Source organism: Haemorhous mexicanus, chromosome 5 (genome assembly GCF_027477595.1).
Source record: "Haemorhous mexicanus isolate bHaeMex1 chromosome 5, bHaeMex1.pri, whole genome shotgun sequence".
Classification (NCBI taxonomy): Eukaryota; Metazoa; Chordata; class Aves; order Passeriformes; family Fringillidae; genus Haemorhous; species Haemorhous mexicanus.
This window is the reverse complement of record NC_082345.1, coordinates 39105682-39117198: the sequence shown is the minus strand read 5'-3', so window position 1 is coordinate 39117198 and position 11517 is coordinate 39105682. Positions and strand designations below refer to the sequence as shown.

The 11517-nt window shown below is 38.6% G+C and overlaps 1 protein-coding gene across 1 annotated transcript; it reads left to right on the top strand.

The window, feature by feature from the left end:
- The first annotated feature begins 3756 nt into the window (after positions 1-3756).
- Positions 3757-10304, top strand: LOC132327580 (glioma pathogenesis-related protein 1-like). Its single transcript, XM_059846895.1, has 6 exons — positions 3757-4045; positions 6213-6458; positions 6895-7007; positions 7720-7802; positions 9513-9539; positions 9623-10304. The coding sequence occupies exons 1-6, from the start codon at positions 3866-3868 to the stop codon at positions 9841-9843; spliced, it is 870 nt and encodes a 289-aa protein (XP_059702878.1). The 5' UTR covers positions 3757-3865; the 3' UTR covers positions 9844-10304.
- The last annotated feature ends 1213 nt before the right edge of the window (positions 10305-11517 follow it).

The window sequence follows — 11517 nt, the reverse complement described above, 5'->3', positions numbered from 1 at the left end:
GTTCTCTAGTTACCAAGTTACACAGTTCAGTATTCTATAATTCTGGAGATGCTGTTCAAAGTAATCACAGTAATTGCAGAATACCTGTGGGTATTACTTAGTAAAAATGTCGATAGAAGGATAAAATCCAGCCAAAGTATTTTTTTTCCTTACAATTCTCATAAAAAAGAAAAAATCAACAACAAAATGTATCATATTATGATTTCTGAATGCTAATTCAGAGAAACAATGTTGCTGAGAAAGTAAAGGTTTCTTTTGAACACTTAATATTTTAAGTGTAATTATTCATTCCCATCTTGAAAAAATAAGCTTTGCAGTAGAATCAGTTTTATCTATGAGCAAATACATATTTCACTGATCTAAAACAGATGATAATTTTAATGTCAAGTAGATCTTATCTAGTAAAAGCAGCTCTTAAATTTCTTATCTCAGTGTTCAAACATGCTTAGGCTGCTCTCCATGTAAATTATAGATGAATATACTGTGCTTCTGCTGTGTTACCAGACACAATGGTATCTGTGAGATTCTTTTTTAGTAAGCTTTGGATTGTGAAATGAAAATACCAAAAGTTACCAGAATCATTTATAGAGCATTTCTTCTCAGTTCTTTTTGTCTTTTCTCGCTTATTTCTCTTCAAGTGTTAATTCTTGTTTTCTGCCCCTGGTTCAAATATAACAAGTGCCTATAACAAAACCAAAAGCAAGGCTGGAGGATTTAAGTTTTGCTGTTTGTGTGGCAGTAGATTTTTTAGAACTAGGCAGTATCATAGGAAAGTATTTTTCATTTTTTCTGTGGCACAATAAATTATGATAAGTTACCTAGTAAGGTAGTTTTTACATTTAAATAATTGCAATTCAACCTTATCTGCATAGAATTCTGGAGGGTTTTGCACATTTCTCTTAGAGTGATGTTCACATCTAAACTTTCTTTCCCTTGATTGTTTGCTCCTTTCCTGTTATACACAGTTAAGTCATATCAAAATGTTTATGCATTTCAGGGAAAATTACAAAGGAAACTAATCACTGGAAAAACAAGCAGTATAAGTGGGTTAAACACTGTGAACATGTAAAAGTACCTGTGTCATCAGAATTGATAATCAAAGACCATGCACAATCCAGGAGCAGTCATGTTCTTGAAGGCTCAGACACAAAACTGAAAATGGGTAGAATTTATGAACCATAAATGGATGAGCTGTGTTAAGAGAGCTACAACTCTGGAATCTTAAAATGGTAGGAATCTCAAAAATGTATATGAGGCTGTTACATAAAGGCCTCTGAAATGCTTAGTCCTTAACCCAGTATTAAGGTAACACCACTTAAAATATTAAGATCCTTTTTTTAAAAATGGTTATGTTGGATGAACACAACAGCTTCTTTCATTCATAATTAAAGAGATGAAACTTTTGGGAATGTTCAAGTCAGTTTGTCTGCCTGAGGCCTGTACCCTTCCTACTGGAGAGATACTCCAATACTGACTAAAGCTTCTACATCTGCATGGCTTCCAGAAATGGATGTATGATCATCCTGATGTTCTAGGTATAGATGTAAACATTTTTTCCTGAATTCAATACACTTTGGTTAATCACTTGTAGAAGGTATGGGAAGAATCTCCTAAGAAAAAGCAGATGTCTAAACTGTAATGCCTGTCTTCTCTTAAGATTGGCAGGTAAAGCTCTTTGGTCTAAAAATATGCAGTGCCAAAGCTTTCACACTTAAATTTACAGGAGTAATCATCCAGATCACTTCAAAATTACAGTGAAACAATCTTCAGTCTAGTAACCTACTAATGGCCTCCTCTGTTAATTCTGAAGCTGTTTACAGCCTCATTATTACAAAATAATTTTAGGATTGTTTAGCTCTTAATGAATACAAAATGGTTTCTTACAGAATAATCCTTGTGGAAATTCAATACCACCACCATCCTGTCCCATAATCTGTTTTCTGCCCTGAGGTGCCATTGTGTAATAGCAGCAGCAATGCATGTCAGAATATTGGTTTATTCAAAGGTCTAGAAAGCCAAGTGATCTTGCAGCTGCCTAATCCTGTGGATAGCATAAGAAAACCCAGCAGATCCACCCCATTTGTTCAAATGAACCTTGTAAGTCAAGGTCAGACCTTCTCTCCCCAACAAAAGGAGCAATACTGTGGGGAAGTTGATGACTTGAGAACAAAATTAAATGTAATTTCACAGATTCACAGGCATCCTGGATATCTGTAATAGGCTGTAATTCACCAGTTTTTAGTCCTCTAACTAAATAGAACATTAGGGGAAAATTTAAAATCTGAGGTTTTATTTTTCCAGCCATTTTGAACTAAAAGCAGGTCAGAAGTGCAAAAGTGGGATGTAAACATGGGGAATTTTTCAAAATCACGAGGCTGTAAATCTTCTTGCATGTACCCAGCTCGTGGTGCTAAATTTCACTTGAGATCTGTGGATAGGCAATGGCTTGTATTGTTGAGCATTGGATAGCATTGTGCTATCCAAATGTGCTATAATGCTGTCATGTGCTATCCAAATCCCAAAACTTAATTGTCGAGATCCACTGCTTGATGTTGGCGAAAGTCTAAAACTCTGTTATTGGGAAAATATCGTAGATGCTCAAGGGCAGGCTGAACTTCTGCTTTAATTATAGATAGAGTCACTAGATGGAGCCAGAAATGCAAGAAAGCATTTTATAACCTGGACTATCCTGGACCCATCAAAATTTCCTACTGCATAAAATCTCCATTCATTTTCCAAACACAGAATTTCAACTGCTTGCATATATAAGTGCAAGATCACTGTACTGTTAAACAGTGCAGTTTTAGTGGGATGGGTGTTTTTGTGCAAACTGCATGTAGTTGTAATATAATCATGGTTTTACATTAAGTCTGACTGGCAAAACTGAGCAGGGAATGAGACCCATTAACATATTTTGCAATCTGTTTGCAACAAATTTTCCCTGTAAACCTACCTAAAACTGGGTTACAAGACCATAGCTCTTAAAACATATGGTTCTTCTTATGCTCTTGCATATTTGTACAATTTGGCTTAGGGTTGAATAAACAAATTCGACCAGCTTGTAGAACAGTTGGGGAGACAATACAAATGCCAACACATACCATCCTAGTGCCCTGAGAAGTGATCAGACTTGGAATGTTATGCCAGGAGTGCTAATCCTGTAGCTGCTCTCCAGGAGCACAGGAAGCTGCTCCAGTGATTTCAGGCTAGCGGGTAATAACTAAGGAGGAGAGAATCAACACATACTCAAGCCTAGGATTTCCAAATTTTTTATTTTGTTACACACCAAACCAGGCCAGAATGTCTGTTCTGCAGCAGGGTGCTGTCCAGGAACCATTTTTTTCCTCCTGCTGAAGCACAGATTTCCTAATTCTTTTTATTTCTTGAGTAATTCTGATATGGAAGCAATGTCCTGCAATATAATTGTAACCAAGCTGGTATGACTAAGCAATACTATTGGAAAATCAGCTGAATAGCAGATTTCTGTTTTGTCAAAGCTGCATTTTTTATGATTGATGCAGGTTTTAAGAAAGCTGTTCAGCAGCAACTCTTCAGATAAGACCAAAAATCACACAATGGTCTGGCAGTCACCCAGGATGGAGCACACTCAAAGAAAAGACAGAAGTATGCTTGGAGTGTTGCTCCTTGCTGATATGCATGGCAGGTTTCACGCTTTACCCTTTGACTGGCAGCTATGATGTCAGATAGAGTTATACTTGATTAAGCAATTGCTCTTCACTTCCTGTTTGAAGCACTTTCAAGTGCTCCCACACCCAGGGGACAACCTCTGAAAAACTGCTTGCTGGTATCATCTCCACCTAAGAGATTTTTAATTTTAAAACTTATGAAAAAACACTAGGGAATTATGAAAATCACATTTTTCTTTGCTGCATTGCTCTTACTGGATTTCTTCAGTTGCTTTCATGCCTATCTGCAATATCCCTTGCCTGACATAGAAGATGCAAAGTTCATTGAAGATTGTGTGAGAGCTCACAACACACTTAGATCCAAAGTGAATCCACCAGCCAGCAATATGTTTCGCATGGTAAGGTGGTGTTTGTGACTTTTTGAAATTATTATAGTTTGGGCTGCTGATTTAGCCCATCTTATTCTTCATTTCTACTGTGCTATTCTTTCCATTTCAGTTAATGATTTCTGTAACATATATGTTGGTTCTTTGTATGAAATAGAAAATACATAAATTTGCACAGTATTGTTCAGTTTTAATAATTTGAAGGGAATTTCTTCTTTTAGCACAAGATTTAGCTACTCTCAACTTCAGCCAGAGCAAAGGGCTGTATTGCAAAAAATAGTGTTCAGTTCTCAGTATGTCATCTACGTCTTTCTAAGAGAGATAGTAATCTGGTTTCTATCAGGTTTCATACATGGAAGCTGTTTGACTTTTAAAAAGTTTCTGAGTAGGCAGTCTGCAACAGGATTTGTTGAAAATCTATCATCTCTTGTTGTTTCTTCTAATCTAGAACATGTGTTGAATAAAGGGATTTTCCAGGACATCCATTTAGATACCTGATCTTCATTTGCTGTAGCAAGGTTTGAAGAGTAGGGATAGTAATATCTAGGCTGAAAAGCAGAGCTTGCTACAAACACAGTGGATATCAGAACAGGTTATGGGTAGGTCATGTGTTATTCAGTGGAATAAATAAGGAAAAGTGTGTATAGCTAGCTGAGGGAGGTAACCCCAGCCAGTGCATGTCACTCCTCTGAGCTCTCCAGCAGTGCCGCAGAGCTGGAAAGGAAGTTAAATGCATAACTACATTCAGAGTATGAATCATTTCTACAAATGGAAACTCACTATAAAGGAATGAGATTCAGAGTACCAGTGACTTTAATTTCCTGCCATGTTAAAAACAATGTTTAATTTTAAAAAGCTAGTACAAAAGAGTAAACTTACCTGCTCAGACCAAACACCCAGAAATTCTGGAATAACAACAGGACAAATATATTTAAACCTCTTGAATCAAAGGTGTACTTGCAAGGTGTACCAATCATGGTACTTACAAGCTCTTAATGGATTTCTTAAATTCTTTTTTTCAGCCTTGAGGTCATAAAAGTTTTTATAATTTCTATCATCTCATGGCAAAGGGCTGCACAGCCAAACCACAGGCTGTGTAAAACTATTTTCTTGTGTTTGATTTGGGCCTGTTAATGCCTAGCTTCATTTAATAGTGTCTGGTCTTTGTATTGGAAGGTGCAAGTTAATACTTCTTATTTACCTACTTCACACAAGATATCCAGATTTCTCTGATTGAAGCTGCAGAGCACTCTCTGTTGCTATATGAAAGCTCTCTGAACTTGAAGATGATCATCCTACTCCAAGTTCTCTCTGGCCTTTCTGCTACTAGCTGACCTTTCCTGAGGGGGTGTGCTGTGCTGCACACAGCATTTAACAGGACTTCTGCAGAAGTGTGATTATATATGTGGTTTTATTCTCCATTCCTTTGCAAAGAGTTTCTAATACTTTGTTTGCTTTTTAGTCTACTACTTTCAAGTGGTAATAGCCATCTCCAAACCTGTTATTAAGAACACAAACTCAATTTTTTGTTACATCCCTTAACTTGAATTTCCCCGTACTGAACTTTACCTGTCAGCGTAAAATCTGCAAGTCTGCTAGACTGGTTTGTTAAATTATCACTTGTGCCTCTTTGGATGGGAGTGTTTCCTTCTCAGCCCAGCAGAGATGAGTGAGTCTTTTATTTGCTTTGTCCATCTGCTGAGGAGGGAAAAGAGGGAGAAGGAGCTGAGGAAGAGAGCAACTGTGACTCTCCTTCTGTCCTGGCCAGTAGAACAAAATTCCTGTCTGGTCTGGTAATAATTGCCAAGTGCAAATCCCTGGACAGCCAACATCTCCTAGGCACAAAGTTCCCCAAGCCCCTCTACAGCAACAAGTTTCACACAGTTACCCCCTCCAGGTGTAGCAGCTTAAAGATCGCACTCCAGCTACAAATATATTAACAAGTCAGATACACCAGGACAGTGGATAGATCGTGCATGTCCTGCAAAAGCTAAGGGAGAAAGAAGACAAAAATTTGTTATGGGAGTAGAAATGTCAAATGAGAGAAAGAAACTGAAAGCAGGGATGGGAAGAAGAAAAGGGGAAATGAACTCGTTTAACAAGTTTCTTTTTAAAAATGTCTGAATTCAGTTAAGTCACTGCAGTGCAGGTTATAGTACGTTATCTTCCTTTTCTACAGTCCTGGGATGCTGCTTTAGCTAAGACTGCCAAAGCATGGGCAAAGAAGTGCAAGTTTAACCACAATACCTACCTTGAAATGCCAGGAAAAATGCACCCCACCTTTCGCTTTGTTGGAGAGAACATCTGGACTGGCACAGCCCGCATCTTCTCTGTGGAGGCAGCTCTCAGGTCCTGGTTTAATGAAGTCAGCAGCTATGATTTCAGCACCAACACATGTACTGGCAAGTGTGGTCACTACACTCAGGTGAGTCTTCCATGCCCAGTGCTTTATAGTCTAACATATAGTCTAATATATAGGTATAGTCTAATTTCACTGAAGATCTGAGTACAGGCTTGGAACAGATGCTTTGGAACAGGAATTACAGCAGGGCTTTGCAGCCCCCAGTTTATTGTTGCATGAGACTGGAAATAAATATTATGAGCCCCAGGGATGTCAAGTTCTACTTCCAGTAATGGTGGAAAGGGATTATCCCCTAGCAATTTCACATTTAAAGGTTAGCCAGATAATAACTGAAAAAATGGCTATCAATCCGTCATTTGTCCCAGCTGCCCTTTGGGTTAAGTTGCTCCTGTGTCAGCTGATTTAAATTTCCCTGAGCTACTTCCCCTCTCCTTCTTCTCTTAATGCTGTTGCTTTGGCAGTATTTGAAGTGCACCACTTATTTCCCTTTGTCCTGCAGGTTGTCTGGGCAGAGAGTTACAAAGTTGGCTGTGCAGTTCACTTCTGCAATACAGTTGAAAATTTTCCAGGACTATTCAAAGCAGCACATTTTGTTTGTGACTATGGGCCAGCGTAAGTTAATTGTGGCATTTAGTTTGTTTGGGTTTTTTTGTTCTTTAAATATCCCAGCTGATCTGGTATCAGATGTCAACAATGATGGGTGCAGTTGTAACAAATTTCAAAATAAGCTACATCCTCATGTCACTTGTCCAAGGGAAACTTCCCCTGGCCATTGGGAACAGAACCTACTGGACATAGCTGAGACTGAAGAAAATCCCATTCTAAAAAAAGCAGGAGAGCAGATCATAGCTGACACCACTCACCATAATGCAGATGGTAGAAGAAAATCTGTTATGACTTCAGTTTCTGCAGGAAAATTGGGAAAGATGTAATCTTTCTGCTTCAGAAAGATTACATCTTTCTTGATCCTACACAAATTTCAAAGTAATTGCAATTTAAGAAATAAAAGGAAAACAGTCTCTAGTTGATCTGGTACCTTGCAGTATTTCTACTTACTTTTTACAGGGTTTTTTTTTATAATCAGGTGGGTAATGATGGGCTAGAGTCAAATTCTTGTATGGTTACAATAATACAGTATTGCCTGAGAAGTCTCATTAATTTGCAATGGCAGGAGTCAACTGCTCCCCATGCCAGTGAGAGCACTAATGTGATCTAAAAGGAATTTCAAACAATTGCAATGACTAGTTTTTTTGATTAGGGTATTATTCTCTCCCCTTGACAACTTTTCAATGACAGCTAACAAAATATTGTTCCTGTTTTGCAGGGGGAATTACCCAAGAAAACCATATAAAGAAGGACAGCCATGCAGTAGATGCAGTAACGAGAAGTGTGTAGACAAGCTCTGTGGTAAGACCAAAGTGATCACGTAAGAAAATTGCACAGAAACAAAAGTGGCATAAATAGGAGGGGAAAGACAACAAGTCAATTTGCACTAAGTGCATAGTGGGTCTGTAGCACACCACACAACAACAGTACCAAACTCTGGGAGGAATACCGTAAGAAGGAAATCATTGAAATAATTTGCAATTGAAAGCTCTCAGAGGAAGAAGCCAGAGTTTCTGATGCAGGGAAGTATCAGTTAGACTATTTTCTCCCTTTTTTCTTGTAAGGAAGTCAAATCCAAACTTTTAGCCCCAACAAATATTCACTGTCTATTTCTTCTCTCTCAGCAGAAACAGGAAATGTATCTTCTGCTTTTCTGCTTGTTAGTGTGTCCTAACACATTTTCCAGACAACTGTATTTCAGAGCTAATAATAAGACGGTACCAAAAAGCAAGTTATTTCTAACTTCCACATTTTTCTGAAAAATAGCAATAGAGCTTGTTTGTAAATCTTTTCCCTACTGTGCTCGGTGCTATCAGAATGCTGGTTGTAACAGAGCTTGGAATACTCAGAGGATGAGGGAATTTTAATCAAATCTTGAGGAGCAATTAAGAAAGGACTGGTAACCCCTTTGGAGCAGGCCTGTGGCAGCTGTGGGACATTTGACCGACGCTGGGAGCCAGTGCAGAGCTGAACCAGCACAGCCCACTCCCAAACCCTGCAAAGCTGCAACAATGAAAAGAGTGTGGTTGGAGTAAAAACCTCTCTGGGGAGGAGGTGTTCTCTGCAAACATGCTGCCTGTGTCTGGGAGAGAAGAGGGTGATGGTGAGGGGCTCCCTCCTCCTTGCCTCCCCTCTAATGAGCCAGAGTGACTCTGTGCTGGGTCTGTCTCTTCAGTGTCAGGGTGTGGGCACAGCAGGGAAACACACAGCCCGTACCCCATCACTGAGTCTGCTCCAAACAGCAGTTGACCTCTAAGTCAATTCACCTTTATGTCAATTCACCTTATTAAAAACATTGCCCAGTTTGGGACTTATTAATCAAAGGAGATGCAGCAATGTCTTAAATAATATATGAATTTTATACAAAGGTTTCATGGGGATGGTTTTTACTAGCCAGGCTCTAGAGAGATTCAGCTGTAGAAATTATTGAGCATTTGGTACTCTTATTTCCTTCTGTAATATCCTGGCTGACTCATCTGAAAGTCTCAGACTGACACATCACAGTAAACTAGAAATATCTCAATGACTAGGGGGAACAGGGACAGGAGGAACAGAGAATTTAAAAGTTAAGCGCTAGATCCTACCACCCACTTTTACCATTTTCTCCTATGGGGCAAATGAGGAATTTCAATAGGCAATCCTGAAAATGCATCAAAATTGTAGTAAAGGTGTACTTCTGTGATAAATGAGTAGTTATATTTGTCCGTCTATAACTACTTAAATTTGATATATGTAACAATTTTAAATAACTTCCATGTTTTGTTATTTTTTATTCCCTCATCTCCATGATACAAATTCTTCCTGATACAGCTATTTTTTCTTTTTCTTTTTCAATTCAATAAAAAATATGAACTCCATACCAGTTGGGAGCCTGCTTTTGCGAGCCTGCTTCCCCTTTGCAGGATGTTCTAGGCATTACCTGGCATAATCAATGCAAAGGCTTACCGCTTTACATCAAGAACCACCACTGAATGGTATTCACCTTACTTTCCTTTTCTGATCTCTTTGCAGAAAATACAGAACGTGAGAAGCTGATAAGTACGTATCAAATTGTTCTTAATGGCTTTCCTGTGAGTATGCTAAGACTTGGTGTTAACACCTGTTTCTTCACTGACTTTTAGGTTATGCCAGCTGGCATCCAGACTGGGATACACAGCCACGGCAGCCCCATCCCCCCAGGCCTCCTGTGCCATCACACGTCCCACCTGCTGAGCATCCACAACCCTCTTGTGACCAATATTGTCTTAGTGTTTTAATTTTAAGGCCACTGTTTCTTGTATTGAGTGTTGGTGCTGTACTTCTAGTACAACAGCAATTTCCACACACTTTTTTTTATGAGTAATGGTCAATTAAGAGACTGATTGTGATCCTACTGCTGTATTACTCTCACACATTTGGCACATGTTTAAAAAAAAACATTTGGTCATCTTTCATTATCCCTGCAATCCAGCATAAGAAAGGCTGCTTCTTCACTCAAGGCAAAAGTGGCTTTGCATAGAGGTAATGTAATTTATTGGCAGTAGCTGCAACATGCTCCTATGTCTGTATGAGGCTCTTAGCTCTAGCAGCAGTTGCAAGAGGGACCACAGAGACTAGATATTCCTCCATGTGCTAACAATCGTCCTGGGAGCCTGGGGCATCACAAAGACATGTCTGAAGTGGCACACTGTATCCAAAAGAAGCAATAATTAATCTTCATTAATCTTCAGTTGTCCCAGCCACAATTTCCCCCAAGTAATGGAGATTTAACTCTATATATTACTTTTTATTAATAAGAGTAAAGCTTGCTCTTTGCTTTATTTAGCCTATGTGTGTCAGTGTCCATTACTCTACTGTCAGTAGTCCATTCCTCTCCTCTCAGGATTAATCCTTGTTCTCCATAAGTAGAAGAATACCAAGGAAAGTTGACAAAGTATTAAGGTGGGGTGTCAATGGGGAAAGCCTAATTTTAGGATGTGAGATAGTGAAAATATCTAAAATGAGAGTAGATGGCAGCCATTCTGAGTTTTCAGGTAGCAGGAAACAGAAACAGAAGATGAAATGGGCCCAGGACAGATTCTGGTTTAGAAATGGAACATCTCAGCCTCATTTAAAAAGCCCAAACCTCTGATGGATTCAGTTTGTTATAATAGACATTTAGCCCTCAACCTGACCCCCACTGTTCCAATATAAGTTTGTTAGTGAGGGGAATCTTTCCAGCCAGGAGATACTGATTTTAGCAATGCATAACTCTGCTATCAATATTTAAAGCTGTTTTTTGCTCTTTTGTCTTTTGTTCTAATGTTTTAAGAACACAGACTCAAATTCTGAGCCACATCGCAGCATGCCATCCCACAGAATAAAAATGGGCCCCAACTGAGGTTCTTGTTAATAGATCCCTTGGGGTGGATTAGAGTGAAATGACACTGAATGACTAGTAGATAAATAGATAAATAAATAAATGTGGATAAGAGTGAAATGACACTGAATTACCAGTATATAAATAAATAAATAGACAAACAAATAAGGCAGCTTTATTTTATAACAATTTGGTTGTAGTGGAAAGGAAGAAAATATATAAGGAAAAGAAAGAGGAAAAGCAACAGCTTTAGCAGCCTCTAGTTTCATCAAAAGAAAATTTATCCAAAACTTTTCTGCAATACATTGTGATTGCTATGAATAGGATTACAGGGGCCAAACAAATAGTAACAAAGAAGCCTAAAGACCAGGAGAGACATTTGCCCACCACAATTAAAGAAAGAAGAAAAAAAGAAAGGGACAAGGCTGCTACAGCTCTAATGTGATCTTGTAGTTCAATTTCGTTATTCTCATAGCAGTGTTCTTGAAATATGACTCGTTTCCTGTGACTTGCTTTGTATTCAATTACCATGGCTAAGGTAAGTCCAGCCCACAAATCTTCCCAGCAAAATGCCGCTGGTAGAGCTAAAACCACTTTGTAGAGCTGAAACAGTCTGCTTTTAAAGCTGGAAGACAAGATGTTGAGAAGCATGACTGTAAGGAAAGGGCTAATGACATT

Excerpts from the sequence above, each read along its gene's own strand:
- LOC132327580 (XM_059846895.1), top strand. The coding sequence starts at position 3,866 with ATGAAAATCACATTTTTCTTTGCTGCATTGCTCTTACTGGATTTCTTC. Across the intron at positions 6,459-6,894 it reads AGTGTGGTCACTACACTCAG|GTTGTCTGGGCAGAGAGTTA; the intron begins GTGAGTCTTCCA and ends TTTGTCCTGCAG. Across the intron at positions 9,540-9,622 it reads AGAACGTGAGAAGCTGATAA|GTTATGCCAGCTGGCATCCA; the intron begins GTACGTATCAAA and ends ACTGACTTTTAG.